At 42.5% G+C, this 24,155-nt stretch overlaps 2 protein-coding genes across 3 annotated transcripts in view; one reads left to right on the top strand and one right to left on the bottom strand.

Moving 5' to 3' along the window:
* CCDC66 (coiled-coil domain containing 66) overlaps window positions 1-13,478 on the top strand; it is an 83,708-nt gene extending 70,230 nt beyond the window's left edge. Inside the window, 4 exon segments of the mRNA XM_077452043.1 lie at window positions 4,042-4,079; window positions 6,675-6,940; window positions 10,798-10,925; window positions 13,224-13,478. Of these exon segments, the coding sequence (XP_077308169.1) occupies window positions 4,042-4,079; window positions 6,675-6,940; window positions 10,798-10,925; window positions 13,224-13,277 (486 nt within the window). The 3' untranslated portion in view covers window positions 13,278-13,478.
* The window catches only part of TASOR (transcription activation suppressor), a 129,614-nt gene continuing 109,675 nt past the window's right edge, over window positions 4,217-24,155 (bottom strand). Inside the window, exons 24-25 of one of the 2 annotated variants that reach the window (XR_013262311.1) lie at window positions 9,485-9,821; window positions 4,217-5,739 (exon numbers count right to left, since the gene is read on the bottom strand). Coding sequence is in view for 1 of the 2 variants with exons in the window: in XM_077452041.1 (XP_077308167.1) it covers window positions 9,793-9,821 (29 nt within the window). In the remaining variant the exon portion in view is untranslated. Of the gene's footprint in view, window positions 9,822-24,155 lie in introns of both variants that reach the window. The other variant, XM_077452041.1, reaches the window with a different exon arrangement.

The raw sequence follows: 24,155 nt of genomic DNA, 5'->3' as shown, positions 1-24,155 counted from the left end.
CATTCACAGGAGCGTGGCTTGGGAGTGCTTAACCACTTAAGGACCGCTGTATTGCCAACGTACGTCATTACAATGGCACAGGCAGGCACAAGCACGTACATGTACGTGTCTGCCTTCCAGTGGGTGGGGGGGGTCCCGCTGGATACGGCGGTCCGTTTCCCTCCAGCAGCGATCCGTGATGAGGGGATGGCCGTTGGTTTCTGGCCACCCCCTCTCGATCGCTCCTGGCCAATGACTAACTTCCTCCCACTGTGTATTGTTTACACAGGAAGGAGGAAGTGATGTCATTCTCCTCGGGGCGGTCTTTTTGACCGGACTACGAGGAGAAGACTAAAAATAAGTGCACCAAAACACTACACTGACACATAGGTACACAAACCCCCCCCCCCCCCCCCCCCAGTCACAGTGTCACTGATTGCATTGATCATTTCTTTACTGATCAATGCATTCAGTGTCAGTTGTAAAAGTAAAAACTGTCAGGGCAGTTAGTGTTAGGTCCAGGGTAGCCCCCAATAAAAATTTAACCCCCTGATTGCCCCTAGAGTTAACCCTTTCACCCCCTTTTGCCAGTGTCACTAAGCGATCATTTTTCTGATCGCTGCATCAGTGTCGCTAGGTAGCTAGTTATTTTTTTAGGTTCACCGCCAGGTTTTTATAGCGCTAGGTACCCCGATATACTACCCAATAATAGTTTTAACATCCTGATTGCCCCTAGTTAACCCTTTCACCCCCTTTTGCCACTGTCACTAAGCGATCATTTTTCTGATCGCTGCATTAGTGTCGCTACTGTCGCTAGGTAGCTAGTTATTTTTTTAGGTTCACCGCCAGGTTTTTATATCGCTAGGTACCCCGATATACTACCCAATGGTTTTAACATCCTGATTGCCCCTAGTTAACCCTTTCACCCCCTTTCCCAGTGTCACTAAGCGATAATTTTTCTGATCGCTGCATCAGTGTCGCTAGGTAGCTAGTTATTTTTTTAGGTTCACCGCCAGGTTTTTATAGTGCTAGGTACCCCGATATACTACCCAATAATGGTTTTAACCCCCTGATTGCCCCTAGTTAACCCTTTCACCAGCGATCACAGTATAAGTGTCACTGGTGACGCTGGTTAGCCAGTTAGTTATTTAGGTTCCCCGTCAGGTTTTTATATAGCGCCAGGGACCCCCATATACTACCTAATAAAAATTTGAACCCCCTGATTGCCCCTAGTTAACCCTTTCACCACTGATCACCGTATAAGTGTTACGGGTGACTCTGGTTAGTTTGCTTTTTATAGCATCAGGGCACCCACCATTTATTACCCAATAAAGGTTTAACCCCCTGATCACCCAGCGGGTGATATCAATTAGGTTTTAGGGTCAGGGTCTGCGTCGCCCAGGCAGCGCTAGGTTAGTGCCAGTACCGCTAACACCCACGCGCAAAGCATACACCTCCCGTGGTGGTATAGAATCTGAACAGATCAATATCTGATCTGATCAGATCTATACTAGCGTCCCCAGCAGTTCAGGGTTCCAAAAAAATGCATTGTTAGCGGGATCAGCCCAGATACCTGCTAGCACCTGCGTTTTGCCCCTCTGCCCAGCCCACCCAAGTGCAGTATCGATCGATCTCTGTCACTTACAAAACACTAAACACATAACTGCAGCGATCGCAGAGTCAGGCCTGATCCCTGCGATCGCTAACAGTTTTTTTGGTAGCATTTTATATTTAAATCCGGAAGGCAGTGCTTGGTTTTTGGGGTCCCGTACGTGGCTAGGCTCCCAAAAAGTCCCCCACATGTGGTATCCCCGTACTCGGGAGAAGCAGCAGAATTTATTTTGGGGTGTAATTTGATATCTGCCCATGGCATGTGTGAGCAATATATCATTTAGTGACAACTTTGTGCAAAAAAAAAAAAAAAAAGTTTGTAATATTCCCGCAACTTTTGGCAAAATATAAAATATTCCATGGACTCAACATGCCTCTCAGTAAATAGCTTGGGGTGTCTACTTTCCAAAATGGGGTCATTTTGGGGGGTTTTGTGCTATTTTGGCATTTTATGGCCTTCGAAACTGTGATAGGTAGTGAGGAGTTAAATCAAAAATTTGCACCCTTAGAAATCCTGAAGGTGGTGATTGGTTTTCGGGGTGCCGTGTGCGACTAGACTCCCAAAAAGTCCCACACATGTGGTATCCCCATACTCGGGAGAAGTAGCGGAATATATTTTGGGGTGCAATTCCACATATAACCATGGCATGTGTGAGCAATATATCATTTAGTGACAACTTTTTGTAAACATTTTTTTTTTTTTTTTTGTCATTATTCAATCCCTTAGGACAAAAAAAATAAATATTCAATGGGCTCAACATACCCATCAGCAATTTCCTTGGGGTGTCTACTTTCCAAAATGGGGTCATTTGGGGGGGGGGGGGGGTTTGTACTGCCCTGCCATTTTAGCACCTCAAGAAATGAGATGGGCAGTCATAAATTAAAAGCTGTGTAAATTCCAGAAAATGTACTCTAGTTTGTAGACGCTATAACTTTTGCGCAAACCAAAAAATATACGCTTATTGACATTTTTTTTACTAAAGACATGTGGCTGAATACATTTTTCCCTCAATGTATGACTAAAATTTAGTTTATTCGATTTTTCTTATAACAAAAAGAAGAAAATATCCTTTTTTTTTTTTTTCAAAATTTTCGCTCTTTTTCCATTTATATCGCCAAAAAAAAAATCGCAGAGGCAAGCAAATACAATCAAAAGAAAGCTCCATTTGTGGGAAGAAAAGGACGCAAATTTCGTTTGGGTGCAATATTGCATGACCGCGCAATTACCAGTTAAAGCAGCGCAGTGCGAAATTGGAAAAAGACCTCTGGTCCTTAAGGTGTTTATTGGTCCGGGGCTGAAGTGGTTAACTGCACCAATAGCAAGGGGCTTGCTATTGGGGGCACTCGGCAGGGGGAGTGGTTAGAGCCGCTGGCAGGGGACCTAAAAAGAAGAGGGTTGGGGCTGCTCTGTGCAAAACTGTTGCACAGAGCAGGTAAATATAACAGTTTGCTTTTTTTTATTTTTATGTTTACCCGATTGGAATCATTTTTAATAAATTTTCTTGCCCCTAAAGAGTACCTAATCTTTTCGTAGAGGATTTTTTTCAAGGTATAGTGTACTCCTGTGGTTGGCAACTTGTCTCGCTTTGCAGTTTTTTTTTTTTTTTTTTTGCTTTGCCAGGCACACAAATCTAAGGTTTAATGGAGACTGTTTCCACCTTCCTATCCTACATCAAATGTTTCTTTCATTACTCCAAGTCCGGTTCCAGCTCCCAGACCCACGTTTTCTTTCCAGTAGATGAGCGTAACTGGGTCCCACTGGTTTCCTCCAGTTCTATCCTGATGGCACTTCACAACGAAAGGAAGTATGTTTCTTTCATCTGCTGCATTGTTTCCTTGAAACAATCAGTCTATGAAATTGATTATCCTTGGCACCTGTATGGTATAATTGGCTAATCCTACAAAATCCATGATTTTGTGCAAGTGTCAAAATTGATGCTGGTTTTAAGCAAACAGGTAGTCACATCAAATATCGATTCTGATTTAGATTTTTCTTCTATTTATTCACTTAGCAATTTGTAAATTGATAAAAAGAAACAAAATATATAGTTTTTGAAAGTATCCTTACTTTACAGCATTTATTCACACCTGCCTAAAACTTTTGTGCATTAGTGTGTGTTGTGCCTTGTTGCACAGTGAAACATAGACTCTATTACACAATTGTCACAATTATATTTTATTCGTTTTTATTTTTTAATTAAACAATTCAGTGTAATGTAGCAATGCATCACACCACCCTGACATTATATACACCAGTCTGCTGAATTTGGACTTTCAAGCTGGTGTAAGTGAGCCTTAACACTTTTCACTGTTGTAACCCAAACATACAATGTATAAGTCTAAATTAGCTAAGGATTTTTTTTTTTTTTTTTTTAGCATTTCAGCACAGAAAGTGCTATATACACATATTGCAGATTAACAGCTCTTATCAGAAGTCTTCTTTTATTGCAGGAGGAAAAAGTTCAGAAAGCTGACCCATATTTCACAAGGTAAGTGCAGCTATTCACTGTCAGAGCTATATTTTATTTTATTTGCACACATGATAAAAATCATATTTTACGCCTGAAGAAACCCCGAAACATACATTTTCTGAAAGCAGAGACTCTGGAGAATAAAATGCTTCCAATGGTTTATCAAATGCATATGTTAAGCAAATGCAATAGAGTAAATTTTATTCACACAAATACAATAAAGTACACATATTTAAAATATAAACAATGCGGTTGTGGTGAGATATCCAGCATTTCAAGCATTAAAATTATGTATGCCCGTATAATTGCAAGAAGCTTTGGTACCCAAAATTATCCACAGGCGACACTTTAAAAGCCATCCTATTAGAGTTAACTGTGAATAATGGCCCTGGGATCTCATGCAGGACGATGTAAAACGTGTAGCACAGTCGTCCTTGGACCCCTTTCACACTGGGAAATGGCGCCTGTAAACTGCATCCCATGCCGTCCGATTGTAAAAGCCCAAGTGCTTTCACACTGGGGCGGTGCACTTGTGAAAGGGGACTACTTGTACGTAGTGTGTTAAAAATAAACAATTTATTTTAAAATTTTTGTTTTTCACTTAATGTTATTGTTTTCACATGGGGGACCAGTAGTGCGATAGGTTCTCCCTAGTGAGACCATCAGGTGTGTTAGACCCATGATATCTTCTGTGAACTTCACTGAAGCTAGTGGAGCACAAACCACCCCACCAGTGCTCCTGCAAAGTGACATCACTGAACCAGGAAGTGAGGTAATAAATGTCTCTTCCTGGTTCATTACCTGGAGGGGAGGATAAGTGAACGGATGTTCATGAAGTTCCCTCCACCTATTCCCAGCACCGCCTGCCATGCCAATCCTAGGCCTGCAGGTGGGGCAGTGGTACCCAGGGTAGAAAGCGGATGGGGGTATGGCGCTTCTGTTGCAGCGCCTGTGGAAATGATCGGGCAGCTTCTACCACAAAGCCGAAAGTTGGCCTGTGATATACACACAAATTTACTGGTGGCTGCAGTATGTAAAAGCCACCGATGTAAGCCTTTAACATCGTGGCAACAAAAGTGTAATAGTGTGTAAAGCCATAACTTGCAATCTTGACAAATTTCCCGGTGACCACTACCTAACATTCCTCTAACTTTGGGGAGCTTTTCTCTTACTTCCTGTTGCTTTACCAATACAGGAAGTGGAAGGAAGCCTCCCCTGCAAAACGGACAGCAAAAAAAAAAAAAAAAACTGGGGGATTTAAGCCTTCATTACTACTGCAAAATAGACAGTAAAAAAAATAAATATAAAATAATGACATCATCCACCCCTTCTCTGTACCTTTCCCAATCAGAGAACACCTCTTATTTACAAAAAACTTTCTCTGAATGATGGAAGTGCTGAGCAAGAGATCCAGTGTATTTTGAACAACACCCAGAAGAGACCAGCACTGACTGTATGTAGCACAGGCTACAACAATGAATTTCTTAACCAAGAAAAAAATGTCAGTTAGAATATATATAAAGTCAAAACCTTTTTTGCTCTGATACACAATATAAATCAATCCTCCAAAGGTGTCCAAAGAAAGTCCTGTGTCAGTTGAGTAACAGTGTACATAAATGAAGAATGGCAATCTTGCTCGAGAGAGATAAGGCGTTAATCCACCTCTTCAGTTAATGATCTGCCATCAGATGTATAAATGTTCAATTAAAATCTCCAGAATGTCTATATAAAAGAGGCCATACATGGCGTGGTGTCGTATACACTGATAATTAATAAAGATTCTATATACTCACATTGTACATGTAATAATAAAGATAAGTTGTAAGCTCAGTCTTTTCAATGGCATATTGCTTGTTTGCCACAGTGTGTACATACTATGTATTTCTTAGCCGACACAACAATGTTCTTTTGTGGTGCACCAAAATTTTAATATGAATTTTATTTTCGGCCTTCAGCGGCACATTTTCGGCGGCCATTATCGGCACTATATTTATTTTTTCCTTTTCTATCGGCGAAAGGCAGATAACCCTATTTTCGGCTAATAATTTTCATATCGTTGCATCCCTAATGATGCTGGCTGTGATTCTGACAATAGGCATTTCATGGGGCTTTTACTATGCAATGACACATTTACCTGTGCTGTTGGCTGTCAGGCATGCAAGATTAGATGTTCCCAAGATGGTAAAACAGTTCTTGTAGCATTTTCTGCACGCTCTTCTTCATAGAAGGTGAGCTAACCTTTTTTATGTGGAGGAATTAACAGCAGCCTATAAGTTTTAGAGCTCAAAGCACTGGGCACGCAGAACCACTTACCCCTTAAAGCCTGTGTCCAGATGAAGACCAGCATGTAGCATTTTTAGGGCTTGTTCACACCATGTCCACTGAACTGCTCTTTTCTGCAAAGCACCACACATGTATGGTGTGGACAGGGCACATTGAAAACAATTGTATTTTTCTTTGTGCCCTGCTCACACTATATATGCGGTGTGGTGAAAAACCAACATAAACAAGTCTTCAGAGCAGATTTTCAGTTACAGTAGGTGTCATTAGCATTATAGGTGTACATTATAGGTAAGCTAAGGGAATATTATTTTATTTATTTTTTGCATCTAGATCTGACTCTCCTCCAGTTCCTGCAGTGAAAAATCGATTACAGCAAGCTCAGCGGAGACCACACAAAACTCCTGTCCCTATAGTTTACAGTGGGAATCCCATTTCTCCCCAAAATAATACATCCCCAGAACTGGACAAACAAGAAGCCCATAGACCACCTTCCTCGCAATTTGTACCATATGTTAGGACAAAGGAGATCTACTATCTGGACCCTGATGCTCCAATGTCAAGACCATCAACACATGATCCCCAGTACAAGCGGACTGGTAAGATTGCATTTTTTTGGGCTAAAAATTTATGGCAGAAAGAACAGGTAATTTTCTAATTGTATTGTGTTTGGAATAACAGGATTTGTTTAGCATCCAATGAGGGACATACGATAATCATTCTTAAGTTTGATGCAGCTAACTTCAGGAGGTTGGGGGGGAGAGTTGAAGGCTCCTAAATATCATGTTTCAGCTTTTTGATGGTGCCCTAGGAGGTTGGCAGCATTTTCCTCCTGAGAAAAAAAAATCTATAAAAAATCCCTGAATACTGGGATATGAGCCTATAATGTGACCTTCAAGCACTAAGTGCTATATTGTGGCACTTTCCATAACGTTGTGTTCTGCATCAGCTGTAGACTACAAAGTTTAGAGTCGTGCCACAATCGTTGGCGTGACCCAGTCTCTGTAGGCTCTCTCTGTAAGTAGGTCTTTGTTTTGCAGTTAACATATCTTGCTAGGTAACCGTAATGCACTTGACATTGCCCCGCTCAGCTTTTTAAGGCTGTCTGGTCTTTAGTTTTATACCTTCATGTTCTACCAGGTGGCTGTCCAGTCTTTACCAATGGGCCCAACAAAACAGACATGGAGTGCCACTGAGTGCCTTGCAGCCATTGTTCTGTTTGCCTTATTGCCCACCCCTTGAATTAATTTCTTGGATGTCCCAGTGTCCATGAATATCCAGTTTGCAGAGGCATAACTACAACCTTGAGGGCCCTGGTGCAAGAAACCATGAAGGGCCCCCCTGACCCACTGGTTCCCGGGGGCCCTTTCCTCAAGGCATGCTGGGGGTTATTTTTGCACTCACTGACACTAATGTTGCCTACGATTTTACTGCTCTGCATTGTCAATGGCCAAGGCGGTCTCTATTCCATGAATAGAGCCTCTGACCAACCCTTGATGCAGACAGCGTGCCCAGGGACAGTGTTTCTGCTGAGTTTCTAGCTGCACCTAATTTGGCAGTTTGCATGTGGCCATAGCACAAAGTGCAGCATTGTTGCGTTTAGAAGCTGCTAAACTGTCAGCCTTGGCTACCAATGTGAATGTAGCATTCTGACAACACCTTCCAGAAAACAGGAAGAACAAACTCCCCAGTCCCTGATAATTGACCCACCAGGTCAGGAATTTCTTTTTCCTCATGGTTGAACAGTTTAGACTGCCTAGAGCTGAAAAAACAGAAAACCTCAGACCATGGGAAAAGTAAACGAGGACTAGGAAGCTGTAGGCTCCACTACATCAGAGCTATGCTGATTTTGTACTGCGTGCAGTCCACGAAGTGCAGCTATATAAGCGGTGGAAAAGGGGGTTTTAGCCTCCTGGCAATGCCAAGGAAGACTCCGAAGTCAATGTGGACCATTACCCCCATAGGGTAATGGGAATCCGGCTTGCGGATATCGATACCTTTGAAGGTCACACAGCAAAGGTCCCCAGAACAATTTGTAATTCTGGGGGTCACTTGTTGCAGAAGGATTGTCCCCTCTTATTTCGATCACATGGGAGGCAATTAAGCTGAGGGTAGGAGGCAAGGTTTGAGGTACTTGCAAACCCTAGGCAGTTGGTGATGGTCAGATGGCCAAAGGTGACCAAGGTCACTGTAGTCAGGCAGCAGGAACGGACCAGAAATTTCATATCGCTCTTTGTAGATTAGAAGTGGCAATGGGGAAATGCTTCCTTGTGGCTGAAAAGAAAGTGTGCGCACATTCCCCTACAGAGTGTATCTCAGTGCCCTGTCCATCGTTAAACCCCTCTATAGTAGTGACTGATGGAGAAATTTAAAGGTGCCCATCAGTCTAAACAGAGGTAGCTCACTGGTGCTTTGCCCAATTGGCCTACTCACAGAATTAGATGTCAGAGGCAGGCAAGCTCTGAGGCAATGGTTCTGGATATGGAAAACTCTCTGGGGCTCTACATTTGGAGAGGAGTCAACAAGGCCCATAATGAAAGGTACACCAATCCTACTGTGAAACATGGAGGTGGCTCACTGATGTTTTGGGGATGTGTGAGCTACAAATGCACAGGACATTTCGTCAAAATTGATGGCATGATGAATGCAGTATGTTATCAAAAAATACTGGAGGAACATTTGCATTCATCGGCCAGGAAAACTGTGCATGGGATGTACTTGGACATTCCAACATTGGCTACAGCAGAATAAAGTGAATTCAAGCTGTCATTGATGTTAAAGGGGGCAATACATGGTATTAAAAAAACTGGAGTATGTAAACTTTTGATCAGGGTCCTTTTTGTTTTTTTCTGTTATGATTTAAAAAGAGTAAACATAGTTGAGTGATAATAAATGGCTTTAGCCAAACACTAACCATGAGTGAAAGAAGTTGTGTATATATAATTTTGCATATTTTATATTGGCAAACTGGAGAAACTGGAGGAAAACCATGCAGGCACAGGGAGACCATGCAAACTCCAGGCAGGTAGTGCTGTGGTTCAAATTCCAACCAACGGCCCTAATGCTCCTAGGCTAACAACTAAGCCCTTGTGCTAGCCACATCAGTTGGCCTATAGCTTTCTTTATAAATGTTTGTCACATACCTGATAGACTGAGATGACAAGGTTGGCCTCTCTTGTATGCCCAGCCCAGGCCCCACTGAAGGTGGAACAGATGGTGCAGAGGGACAGGAGGAACTTGAGTGCTGGCAGGTGTTGCTGGTAGAACTTGCAGGCTGGAATAGTCTGGCAGGACAGCAGGTCAGGAACTGCAACCATACAGGATGAGCCAGCTGAGGTTAAAGGAGCACTCCGCATACACCACAGGTCTGGAGCAGGAGGCTGGTCACAGGTTCCAGCTGACTGAAGACAGGAACATGCTGTGATGATTGAAGCTGATGTAGGTGACAGCCTTAGAAAGCACTCAAAGATGATGTAGAGCCTATTCAGAGACAGAAGCAAAGTCACAGGTCTAGACAAGGTCAGCAAATGCAGTACAGGGGCATAGCCAGAAGTGTAGTCAACACCAGCACCAAGGTCAGGAACGGGTAGGCAGAAGAGCAATCCGGATCCAAGATCAGGTCAATAGCACACTAAGCCTGTCTGGCACCAATGGGAATTGTGCACACCTGGTCACCGTTTTGTGGAAAATACAATGCCCATATCTGCCTACCAGTTGTCTCGCAGGAATTCCCTGACCATATTTTTTTTAAACTGTTGTCTTAAGGCCACCCCTTACGTGGATGAGAATTTCTATGATTTTCATATTTATACACCTCAGCTGACTACCTCTGTGCCTCTATAGCTCTTTATTTGTATAAGAGTTCCTGTAGGACGGGATATCAAACTGTGGTCCTCCGGCAGTTGCTTACTTACAATTCCCATCATGCCTCTGCGTGTCATGCTTGTAACTGTCAGCCTTGCAGTGCCTCATGGGACTTGTAGTTCCGCAATGGCTGGAGGGCTGCAGCTTGATGCCCTTCTCTTCTACTTTGTTCTACAGGAATTCTTGTTCATTATAATATTAACAAAGGCCCACAGACAGCTGTCAAAAGCAGCAGAGCATGGCTTGATGGACTGTTGATGCTGTGTAGATGTACAGCCCCAAATAAGCCTCTAACTGCGATGCTCAAAATATGAACTGGGTCAAAACAATAGAGCCCCATACACACTATCAGTTTTTCTGCTGAGTTTTCCTTCAGGTTTACCAAAACCATGTAGTGCAAGGGCCTGCCTGATTGCATACAAATTGAAACTCCTAAGGTTTGACCTCATTTATATGGTTTTGGTAAATCTGAAAGAAAAACTCTTAACAAGAAAGTGCTTGCTTGCAATAATAGTTTACTCAAATCGGATAACTAAATGCATGATGATGGTATTTGTTCTGAAAGTTAACCGTTTTTCCCCCCCCATCTTAGCTGGTGACCAAGAATCTCGACAAATATTTAGCTCTGATCATGCAAGGGACCCGTTGCTGAATCCAAATGTTGTCAGAAATAAAGATCGACAGCAAGCAATACTGAGAGGGCTGTCTGAACTAAGGAAGGTTTGTCCCTTTTTAACCTTGTTACATAAAACACTCATACTGACAGATATACAATTTCACATATAGTATCCTAATTTCATGTTGACTTTGCCTTATTAGACATGTTGGAAACTATTAAAAGCACTTAAAGTATAACTAAAATCAAAACCTTTTTAAATGTTTTAGATAGGGTGGAGAGGGATTCGAACACCTGTCAGTTTTTTTTCTGTGCCCCTTTCAGGAAGATTCATCCTCTCTATCTGTCCTGTTTACCGTTATTGAAAGTGAATGTAAAAGAAAATGGCAAATATTGGGTTGTTCCCAGAAAAGTAGGGGAATTCTTCCAATGGGGGACACTAGTTCTGGTGACCTGTGGGGCCAAAGAAATTGGTTGTAACCCCCCCAAAAGAAACCTGCATAACAAAAGCATAATGAGCTAGTAAGCATAGCATGCACGTGGGAGCTGCCAGTAATGGCACAGTCTAACTGAAGCAATGGCACATATGTGCCATTGCTTCAGTGCGCATGAGCCGATGACGTCGGCACATGCAAATACAGGGGATATCTCCTAAACCATCCAGGTTTAAGATATCCTGGGTAGCTACAGGTAAGCCTTATTATAGGCTTACCTGTAGCAAAAAGTGTGTTTGTAAGGGTTTACAACCACTTTAACTTGCAGGGATTTCCTCTCACTTCCTGTTTGGCTATGGGACAAGATGTGAAGGGAAAGCTCAGCAAAAAGGGCGAGAAGAAAAAAAAAAACTGATGGGTTTCCCCTCTTGCGCTATCCATAATAGTTCTACTTTTAAGGCCCACTCTTTGAATAATCGTGTGGTTTTAACCACCACTGGGATTTTAATTTTTTACTAAAACAAAAAAAGCAAGAAAATTTGGAAGAAAAATCTTTTTTTCATAGAAAATTTTGCAAGTAATTTGGCACTGATTAGCAGCACTGGCGGCACAGATTGGGAACAATGTCCCTGTAACAGAAGCCGGTTACCGTCTTTCTCCTATTCTCCTCGTGCTGATCGTGGGGGGAGGGAGAGAGACAATAACTGCCTTCTGTTTATTACCGTGATCAGCTGGATCATGTGTTAAAGGGCCGCTCTGATTGGCTTTTTCCCCTCTTCGGTGATCAGCCTAATCCGAAGGACGCTGGCCATCACAGGAGGATGTCTATTGATGCCCTCCCAGCCTTGGAAGCACATGATGTAGTCTTCTTTGGGGTATAGTGTGGGCAGAAAATGGTTAAGGTGTGTGTGTGTATCTTTTTTTTTTTATATATTTGGTATATTATTTTATATATAAAAGGCTGTTCTTGGAAGTCTTGAGAGACACTTTAGGTAGTCGGGTTATACCGCGGTCTACACAAGGATGGTTCACTGACAAAGAGCAAAAGGTAAACCAGCCCCAAGTTAACCCCTCTTCTACTCAGCACACATGTTTTGTAGTAAGTAGCACCAAATGCATGAACATTAAAAAAAAGAAAAGCCTCTTTTCATTCTCAGCCATTGAGGGACACATGAATGCAGATACATTTGGTACGTCCAAAACCAATCCCAAATGAGGGGTTAGGACAACACAAGACCATTAACCAGCCCAAAAAAACTGGGGACTGTTTTGAGCCCAGAAGCCACCTGAAGGACCAATGTCTGTATCTGAACCAAATGAGTGTACAGTAGATTCCTAGTCAGGAAGCAGAGTGGGCTCAATAGAGTATAGTTTTGGATTTATTGGGGACATTTTGGCTCTTCCTTTCTTCCTCTCTTCATATACATACCTGATCAGATGATGCTGGTTGTAAAAGTGGATGTAAGCCCTGGATTTTCAAAACAGCCAGTCCATTTTGTTCACTGAAATTCTTATTGGTAAGCCTCCACAGTGTCAATTTGGAGTGGGAATGAAGAACAAACACCATTTGCATTTTGTTGTCATAGCAACACATTTCTGGGCTTTTGATTTTTGCATGGACTTATGTTACCTGAGGATTATTAGGTTCATGCTTTGTTTTATGATCGCTTATATTATTGATGTATTATTCACTCATGTTTGTTTCATTTTGGGTCACTTGCAAGGCAAATTTGGATTAGTGCTGCTCTTTTTCTATTTTAGTTGCTTATTGTGTAAGCATATTTGTTTTTTTGGGGGGTTTTTTCCCCCACAAGCGCAGTTTCACAAATCTATATTAAATATAAAATCTAGAACTGGAAAAAAGAGAAAGTTACCTCCAAGATTACTTCTAGGCAATTCATCAGTTACTGAACTATATACTTTTTTTTTTCTTTAATACACTCTTGTATTTCTCTTCTCTTATGTCAGGGTTTGCTTCAAAAACAAAGAGAACTGGAGACCGGCTTGATGCCTGATGTTTAAGATGATGGAACCAGACAGCTGTCCAGTTGGATGTTTGTGGATTTGTTTAAGTTATATGTATAGAATGTACTGTTAAATTATCAATGTTAACCTTTGTATTTGCTGCTGTGTTGTGTTTATTTATCAGACTTCTTATAGGAGTATTTGTTGATTTTTGGAAAGCTTGTTTTTACTAAATTAAATATTTTTTTAATATGTAAATTCAAAAATGTATTTTTTTTTTTTAATAGGCTCATTAGTGCACAAATGTAGATGTGTTTATAAAAAAAAAAATAACGAATTCTACCGCAGGCTCATATCTCCATTGTTTCTCAGATTCTGGCCGCAGATTTTCAGCTGGCACTGGATAAACATTACCAAGTCCCACAATTGAACTAATTAAAAGAAAGGGAAGCTGCTCTCCAATTGAAAGCCTTATTCCAATGTATTGAAGTAGAAACTGTGCCACCTAGTTCCTGCAAGTTCCAATGCATTTCGCTCCAGCTGTTCAGAGTTTATTCATAAAGTGAGGATTATAGGGATGATATAATCCTCAGGGTAATATTGCTAACATCTGTAACTCTTTTGCAACCTCGCTATAGCTGAATAACAGCTACAGCGCGTCTGCACTTTGCCAGGAGGCCGTCATATAATGTGCTTGCACTGCCTGCAGCAACGCATCGGCGGTGATCTGTATTTTGTTCCGCTGCCTCCTTTGGACGCAGCTGATCACAGATTGGGGGTAAACAGCCAATCACTGCAGCTTTTTACTTCTGTCATTGGACACAGCTGATCATGTGGTAAACGGGATTTGATGGTTATCAGCAATCCACCCCTCAGTGGTGCCTATCAGTGAATGCAACCTCCCTAGCGCACATCCTGAGGGAGACTTTTTTTTTTCAAATTGTTTTTGTTTATAGAAAACATTTTTATAAAAAAAAGTGTTTTTATTAAATGCCACTGAAAGCAGTCTAAAAAAAAAAAACTATAAAAATGTAGTTTATGTACAGTGTTGCTTGACTGCACAATTGTCATTCAACGTGCGGCAGCACTAGAAGCTTAAAATTGGCCTGGGCAGGAAGGGGGTGAATGTGCCCAGTAGGCAAGTGGTTGTAGACACAGAAAAGGCAAGGTGTTGGCTCCTGAACCAAGTCTATCACCAATGAGTAAATAAAAATCGGATACAAACTTACCCCCTTTCTAACAAACCCACTGTAGCCAATCTTTCACCAAAAGTGCAAAAACACAATTACATTAAGGGGGCTAGCTAGTGGCTGGCATAGGGTAGTTCTTAGGTTAGGGAGTAACTGGATTGATCGAATATTGTTGGTATAAAACACATGATACAGAAATGATAGGGTAGCCAATGGTCTAGAAACATAAAATGGGGGGGGGGGTCATCTGCAATGTGTCTGCATTGTATGCCCGGATTTCTAATGAACTGGGTCTCAAAGCATTGGCATAGCATCTGGACCAGTATATGGAATATGCACAGAATTTAACAAACCTGATTGAGGGGACCAATTTTTAGCTGATTCTGAACTGATGGGGTCTTATATCTCAAACTGTGGCACTTTGGTGGATGTGGTCACAAATTTTTTACCTGATCAATCAGTTTATGGGATACTGGGAAGCATGCTTCATCACTGGAAAAGAGAACCCATTCAGCTCGTCTATTTATTCACTTGCCACCCAGGGCAAATTTGACATTTTTTACATACATTTAAAATCGGGATGGGTGCCTCCCTTCCATACCTCTAGAAGAATATGATCTCACAGGAGAGTTGTACTCAGAGAAGGGGGGAGTGTGGTGGTGTTGAGAGGGTATAACAGAAAATTGTGAAAAACTGGGGATCTTATTGCAGAGGAAAAAAAAGCAAACTTGGAGTACATCACTGGCTACAGAATGTTGTCAATCATTACAAATAGGGATATGCTGCCACCTTCTGATCACTCGATATGGGTAAAACAAACAGCCCCCTCTCTTAGGCAAGGCTTCACTTTTTTTTTTTTTTGTAGCAAGCTATGCACCACAAAAAAGGAATAGGGTGGAATCTTTGTACTCTACCTGAAGAAAAAAAAAAAAAAAAATTCCTTTTCTTGGTCAAATTTGAAGAAAAAAAAAATTCCTTATTGTACATCATGGGAAACGCAGTATTTTCATTCTCATTAAAAATGGGAATGTCCCAAAGCACTGAACATGAGGGGGATAGCAACTAGCCAACAGGTCCTAAATAACAACATAACCAAAACAAATTGGACCCTCACACAGCAGCCTGCAAGATGCACTGCCCAAGGTAGTAGCCACAGCGGCCCCATCAGTCACTTGGTAAAGCTTTAATAAAAGTAGGATCTGAAAGAAGACCAAGTAGTGGCTTTACAAACCTGCTACTGCAGCCTGATGATGATGATTAGCCCAAAGCATAGACACTCCTAGTTACACGAGTCACTACCAAAAGGCTTGAGACTTTCCCTTTTAACCTATAAGCATCCAACAGGAAATGGTAAATTTTGAAGCATCTTTGGTTCCTCAGGAAATGGAGAAAACTGACTGCCACATAGCAGCATTCAACTTCAGGTAACACCTTAAAGCGCAGTCCCCATCCAAGGTGTGATGAGCCCTGGCCTCTGAGGCTTTGGGCAAAAAGATGGTAACACAATGTACTGGTTGAGATGAAATAAAGAAATTGCCTTAGTCAAAAAAGACAGCTAAATCTGTCCATGGAATACCAGAAAGAGTTGCTTACAGGATAGAGCAGCCAATTCCCATACAGTTGATGTAATAACTACAAAAAATAACCAGTGGGAACAATGCATGTAATGCTTTGTACAAAGGCCTGCTCCAAGGAATGTGAAAAAGACTGCCAAGGCTGAAATAAGCCCCTTGCTTGTTCTCAAGGCCAAACCCTGATCCACTCCAGACTGAGGGAAAGCCAGAATATGACTGACCACACTTGCAAGGGTGAAAACTCCAAATTTCACACCAGGCAAAATAGGATTTCCAAGTTCTGTAGTAACTCTGAATGTCCTCTTCCTAGCATTCAAATGGGATGGAATGACTAAATCAGAGACTCTCCCGTCCCTTAGGACCCTGGCTTTAACAGCCATGGTGTTAAAACCCTTGATTGTAAAGGAGAATGGACCTTGCAACAGGAGGTTGGATTGGTTTGAAAGAATCCTGAGGTCTTCTGTCAATGTGCTCACAATGGCCAAGTACAAAGTTCTCCTGTGCAAGGCTGGATCAATGGGGAGGGGGAAATTCTTCCATTTTCAACCAAGATGATCCAGCAAGTATTCAAGAAATCTGCTGCTGTACCTCAGCGTTCAGGGCCGATCACCATGAGAAATTTACATGCGAGTGGCCAGGATTAGCTAGCTGCACGAGCCAGCAGCCTTACCATTGTTTTCAAAGGCGCTGCCTCCTAAAGCAAATTGCTGGGGTTCTCACATGTAACTGCCATTAGGTGAATTCACAGGTGTGAATGCACCCCTTACACTGGGGTAGAAGAACCTTTCCTATGAGATCTTTGATCTGTCAAGTTCCTCACTAGATGTCCTTCCATGGGCATACATGTATGCCACAGGAGTTTGCACATATGTATGGAAATCAAAATCATTCCGGAGATTTATGTCATGAATTGTTCAAAGGCATTCACACAAAAGAGCAGGGCAGAAGGTAACTGCTTAAAGTGGTTCTAAAAGCATGAGTTTTTTAATCTTAATGCATTCTTTGCACTCTTCAATAAGGACTCTTTTTGGTGTGAATTCACAAGACTTTTTCATATCTATTTTTCATTAAGGACATGTTTTTGGACACATTTAAGAGTGCTACTGTGGATTATATATATTTTTTTTATATATATACATACATACATACACTTTTATATATTTATGTTTTTCATCTTTTATCTCCCATCTGCTTTTAGTTTTAACCAAGATAATTTCATTAATAGGGAGGCCTTTAAAGAGGAAGTAAACCCTGATGGGTTTACTTCCTCTTTCATTCCCTGCAAAGGCAAAGCATAATGGACTACTATGCATTGCATAGTAGTCCATTATGTGTCACTTACCTGACACAGGAGCCAGCGGAGTCACTGCTGTCCCCTGTAGTCCGGCGCATCCATCTTCTCGGTGGGGTCTCGCAGCTCCGCCGCTGTCATTCGGCGAAGCTGCGATGACGTCACTCCCGCGGCATCTTAGTCATTGACAATGCCGCGCTCAGTGTGCCTGCGCGCCGCTGTCTACGGCGCATGCTCCGTAGACAGCGGTGCCTGTCTTCGGGCAAATATCTCCTAAACCGTATAGGTTTAAGAGATATTTCTTGGACCTACAGGTAAGCCTTAATCTAGGCTTACCTGTAGGTCAAAGTGGTTTGTAAGGATTTACAACCACTTTAAAGGTAGGCCTTCATAGTATCTTAAGCTGTCCTATAAGAAGCTGTATTTACATTAATAGCTAGAACAAGATTAGGGCCCTTTGTACAGAATCAATTAGTGACAGAGCCCCATTTTAACCACTTACTGCCCACCCACAGTACATTTACTGCAGGCAGCAGCTGAGGTGCACAGTCCAGTGGGCACAGTGCTCAGTACCCAGCTGCTGTGAGCAGCCAGGGTCTCATGTGTTAACCATATGATTACACATGAGACATTCATGGCTGATTTTTCTTGACTGCACATGGTACCTAGGCCAGTCTCTTCACCCTGTACCATGCGATTAGCTTTAGCCAAAGGTCATAGTAAGCAAGCTGTCATTCATGACCATCAACCACTTGCTGTCCTGCCACAGTACATGCAGCACATCACGTGCCTGCTCAGGGTTTAGGAGCTGAGTCATGCCACCACACACGGCCCCCCCCAGGTACAGCAGATAGTGAATCTCAGTACTAGGGGGCCCAGTGATAATGCAACCGCTATGTGTTCACATAGGAAACACAGCTGTTATAAATTAGTTCATAACAGGTCTGTTGCCAATGTTATGATTGGAACACAGCTATCACATGGTACCTGGGCCATGCACAGCCCCCTTTACCATGTGATTAGCTCTAGCCAATCACTAGTGATCACACCTGCCATGAATATAAACCATTCATGACAGTTAAAAACTTTGCGGTTACAACAAAGATCATTGTAACAAAGTATAAAAAACAAAAAAAAATCCTGATCAACCTCTCAGCAGAGTAATGTTACTTTTTAACAATGTAGTTCAGTCACGTAGTATGTAAAAAAAAAAAAAAAAAAAAAAATTACGAATGTTTAAAAAAGATTTAACTTTTTTGCATATTGGCTCAAGTCAGTGTTCCTGTTCACTACCACATCAGTCATAGAATGCTGCTGTACTGCATTGATGACAGTATGTTAAAACAAATTACAACTTCAAAAAAAAGACTTGCAATGCCTCAGACGGTCTACTTTGCCAAAAGGGGTAATTTTGGGGGGTATTTGCATTATCCTGGCCTTTTAGGGCCTCAGGAAGTTTTGTTTGTTGTAGAGCCCAAAATGGCAAAGCGAAGGTACACTAGTAAAGAGGCCTACACGTTTCTGAGCATGACAGATAGTGAAGAGGAAGTCACTCATCTGTCAGATTCAGGCTCAGTGAAATAAAAAAAAATGAATGCCCTTAGAAATCCAGAAGGCAGTGCTTGGTTTTCAGGGTCCCGTATGCGGCTAGGCTCCCAAAAAGTCCCCCACATGTGGTATGCCCGTACTCAGGAGAAGCAGCAGAATGTATTTTGGGGTGTAATTTCACATATGCCCATAGCATGTGTGAGCAATATATCATTTAGTGACAACTTTGTGCAAAAAAAAAAAAAAGTTTGTTATATTCCTGCAACTTGTGGCAAAATATAAAATTTCATGGACTCAACATGCCTCTCAGCAAATAGCTTGGGGTGTCTACTTTCCAATATGGGGTCATTTGGGGGGGTTTATGTTATTTTTGGCATTTTATGGCCTTCGAAACTGTGATAGGTAGTGAGGAGTGAAATCAAAAATTTGCACCCTTAGAAATCCTGAAGGCAGTGATTTGTTTTTGGGGTCCCATACACGGCTAGACTCCCAAAAAGTCCCACATATGTGGTATCCCCGTACTCAGGAGAAGCAGCAGAATATATTTTTGGGTGCAATTCCACATATAACTATGGCATGTGTGAGCAATATATCATTTAGTGACAATTTTTTGTAAACTTTTATTTTTTTTTGTCATTCTATCACTTGGGACAAAAAAAAAAATATTCAATGGGCTCAACATGGCTCTCAGCAATTTCCTTGGGGTGTCTACGTTTCAAAATGGGGTCATTTGGGGGGGGGGGGGGGTTGTACTGCCCTGCCATTTTAGCACCTCAAGAAATGAGATAGGGAGTCATAAATTAAAAGCTGTGTAAATTCCAGAAAATGTACTCTAGTTTGTAGACGCTATAACTTTTGCGCAAACCAATAAATATACGCTTATTGACTTTTTTTTTTTTTTTTTTACTAAAGACATGTGGCTGAATACATTTTGGCCTAAATGGATGATTAAAATTGAGTTTATTCGATTTTTCTTATAACAAAAAGTAGAAAATATCCTTTTTTTTTTCAAAATTTTCGGTCTATTTCCATTTATATCGTAAAAAATAAAAATTGCAGAGGCAATCAAATACCATCAAAAGAAAGCTCTATTTGTGGGAAGAAAAGGACGCAAATTTCATTTGGGTACAACATTGCATGACCGCGCAATTACCAGTTAAAACAGTGCAGTGCGAAATTGTAAAAAGACCTCTGGTCCTTAGGCTGACAATTGGTCCGGGGCTTAAGTGGTTAAGGAGCAGGGCCATGGCATCCTTAACCAATGACTGCCTGCATTCTTTTTTATACATTTCATCTGTCAGGGGCAAGGAATCGCGCTGACAGATGAAAGAGCCAAACCTGAAGGTATCGGTTTCAGGTATCAGCACATTTCCATGAGTACCGATACTTGTGCAAATGCTTAGTATCAGTATAACCCTACTGAAAACTGTCAGCTTGCATTGTAAATTACTGCAGTTCAAGAAGAGAACTTTCATTCACAAAAACAAACTGACAACAGCTAACAGCTACTAGCCAGAAAGCCTAGGGTAATATCGGCCTTGTGCTATTGTCAGCTTGTAGTTTTGTGATGGAAACCCTTTTCTCTAGTTGCAATCATTCACAATGCAAGCTGCAGGTCTGGATACAACAGGAGAGGTGAGGAGAAGGTACAGCAATGTTCTTTCAGGTAACACTTCCTGAGCTGTCAGTCAGAAATCCATCTCTGCTCCTCAAGGTTTTTACATAAATGGGTGCAGGGGTTGCTGAGCTATGCTGTTGAATTTCCACCCCCACCTGGTTAAGTGGGGACAGTTGCTATATACACATGATTTTCTGGCAGAGGAGATCTTCAAAAGCTAAAATAGAAAGCATCTTCAGTTTTTAAAGCGGAGGTCCACCCTAAAGTGGACCTTCCGCTCATCGGAACCCTCCCCCCCTCCGGTGCCACAATCGGCACCTTTCAGGGGGGAGGGGGGGTGCAGTTACCTGGATAATCCAGGTAACTGCACCCACTTCCGGGATAGCTCTCTGCGGAAAGGGGCGTAACTTACGCCCCTTTCCGCAAGTGCCCGCCCCTTCCCGCAAGTGCCCCGCTGCCTGCTGGGAAACACAGATCCCAGAGGCAGCGGGGAGCGTCCTTATTGCGCAGCGCGATTCGCGCATGCGCAGTAGGGAACCGGGAAATGAAGCCGAAAGGCTCCATTTCCTGATTCCCATACCCAAGATGGCGGCGGCAGGACCCGACAGGCGACCTAGAGATCGGCTTCGGGTGCCGACATCGCGGGCGCACTGGACAGGTAAGTGTCACTATTTTAAAAGTCAGCAGCTGCAGTATTTGTAGCTGCTGGCTTTAAAAAAAAAAAAAAACGCGGAGTCCCGGTGGACTCCCGCTTTAAGCAAGAGGCAGAGGAGATCTTCAAAAGACAAAATGGAGTGCATCTTCAGTTTTTGGGAGGGAGGTTTGTGCAGAGTAATGATAAATACCCTCATAATGAACTCAATAACTGTCTCCTGACACATTGCTGATAGTTGTATCTGCTTTGGTCGCTCATAATACAATAGGATTGCCAGGCCAATGGGTAAAGGCAGTTTACTGTGATATTTGGATATACACATATCCATTCTCTCCCCCCCCCCCATATGCCATAACATTATGACCACTGACAGGTCAAATGAATAACATTGATTATCTAGTTGCAACAGCATCTGAAATTTGGAGAAATATTAGTCAGCAAGTGAACATGGTGTCCTGAAATTTGAGGTACGGAAAGTAGAAAAAAAAAAAAACGTTGAAGAGTAAGAGCCCTTTCACACTGGGGAGCTTTGCAGGTGCTACAGTGCTAACAATAGCGCCTGTAAAGCGCCCTGAAACAGCCGCTGCTGTCTCTCCAATGTGAAAGCTCAGAGAGCGTCCACACTGGAGTGGTGCGCTGGCAGGACGCTAAAAAAGTCCTGCTAGCCGCATCTTTTGATCGGTATACACCGCTCCTGCCCATTGAAATCAATGGGGCAGCACAGCTATACCACTGGCATAGCGCTTCTGTAGCAGCGCTTTGCGGTGGTTTTAACCCTCTCGGCTGGTAACGGGTTAAACCCACCCCGCTATCAGCCGAATAGCGGCACTTTACTGCTGGTAGTGAAGGATTTGGGCAACTTTGACCAGGGCCAAATTGCAATGGCTTGACAACCAGGTCAGAGCAACGCCGACATTGCAGCTCTTGTGGGATGTTTCCAGCCTAAAGTGGTCAGGACCTACCAAAAGTGCTCCAAAGAAGAAAAACGGATGAACTCACTGATGCATATAGTGAGCGAAAGTCGGCCCAGGTAGTCTGATCCAACAGAACTACTGTAGCTCAAATTACTGATAAAAGGTTGTTCTATATAGGGCTGCAGAGCCGCAGACCAGTCAGGGTGCCCATGTGGACCCATGTCTACAGCCAAAAAAAAAAAAAGCTTACAGTGGGCTTGTGAGCCTCAGAACTGGTCCATAGGAGCAATGGAAGAAGGTGACCTGGTCTGATGAAGTCCTAAATGATTTAAGAAATACAATTATTACCAGATTTTTATTTGGCCTCCAAATTCTTCAGATCTCTATCCAATTGAGCATTTGTGGAATGTGTTGGAAAAAACAAGTTTTATCCATGAAGGCCCCACCTCGCAAATTACAGGACTTAAAAGGATCTGCTACTGATGGCTTGGTGCCAATACAGTGGGGACAGAAAGTATTCAGACCCCCTCAAATTTTCCACTCTATAATATTGCAGACATTTGCTAAAATGATTTAAGTTAATTTTTTAACCTCATTAATGTACACACAGAACCTAATATTGACAAAAACACAGAATTGTTGACATTTTTGCAGATTTATTCTTATAGATTTATACAGATTTATCCTAAGTATTCAGACCCTTTGCTGTGACACTCATATTTAACTCAGGTGTTCTCCATTTCTTCTGATCATCCTTGAGATGGTTCTACACATTCATTTGAGTCCAGCTGTGTTTGATTATACCGATTGGACTTTATTAGGAAAGCCACACACCTGTCTATATAAGACCTTACAGCTCACAGTGCATGTCAGAGCTAATGAGAATCATGAGGTCAAAGGAACTACCTGAAGAGCTGAGACAGAATTGTGGCAAGGCACAGATCTGGCCAAGGTTACAAAAAAATTCTGCTGCACTTAAGGTTCCTAAGAGCACAGTGGCCTCCATAATCCATAAATGGAAGGCGTTTGGAACAACCAGAATCCCTCCTAGAGCTGGCCGTCTGGCCAAACTGAGCTATCGGGGGAGAAGAGCCCTGGTGAGAGAGGTAAAGAAGAACCCAAGAGATCACTGTGGCTGAGCTCCAGAGATGCAGTTGGGAGATGAGAGAAAGTTGTAGAAAGCCAACCATCACTGCATCCCTCCACCAGTGAGGGCTTTATGGCAGAGTGGCCCGACGAAAGTCTCTCCTTAGTGCAAGACACATGAAAGCCTACATGGAGTTTCCTTTAAAGAAATATAAAAAAAAAAAAAAAACACCTGAAGGACTCCAAGATGGTGAGAAATACGATTCTCTGGACTGATGATAGTTTCATAGTCAGTAAGGTTGAATAAAGACACTAGTCCATCCAGTTCCACCTGAGTGAGTGTCTACCCCTATTCTTGTACATTGCACACTCACATTGGTCCCTACCCTCAAGGAGCCCACAATGCAAGGTCCCCATTCATATACTAGGGCCAACTTTGGACAGAAGCCAATTAACCTACCTGCATGTCTTTGGAGTGTGGGAGGAAACCGGAGTACCCGGAGGAAACCCACGCAGGCACAGGGAGAACATGCAAACTCCAGGCAGGTAGTGTCGTGGTTGGGATTCGAAACAGCGACCCTTTTTACTGCTAGGTGAGAATGCTAACCACTACACCACTGTACAGCCCTGTGTGAGACCAAGATAGAATTTTTTTGCCTCAACGCTAAGCGGTATGTGTGGAGAAAACCAGGCACTGCTCATTACCTGTCCAATACAGTCCCAAAAGTGCAGCATGGTGGTTGCAGCATCATGCTGTGGTTGCAATCGAGGGAAAGATGAATGCGGCCAAGTACAGGGATATCCTGGACGAAAACCTTCTCCAGAGCGCTCAGGACCTCAGACTGGGCCGAAGGTTTACCTTTTACCAAGACAATGACCCTAAGCACACAGCTAAAATAACAAAGGAGTGACTTCACAACTCTGACTGTTCTTGAATGGCCCAGCCAGAGCCCCGACTTAAACCCAATTGAGCATCTCTGGAGAGACCTAAAAATGGCTGTCCACCAACGTTTACCATCCAACCTGACAGAACTGGAGAGAATCTGCAAGGAGGAATAG

Source organism: Lithobates pipiens, unplaced genomic scaffold, assembly GCF_037356315.1.
Source record: "Lithobates pipiens isolate NorthernLeopardFrog02 unplaced genomic scaffold, aLitPip1_a1.2 Scaffold_23, whole genome shotgun sequence".
NCBI lineage: Eukaryota > Metazoa > Chordata > Amphibia > Anura > Ranidae > Lithobates > Lithobates pipiens.
This window is presented reverse-complemented; position numbering and strand designations above follow the sequence as displayed.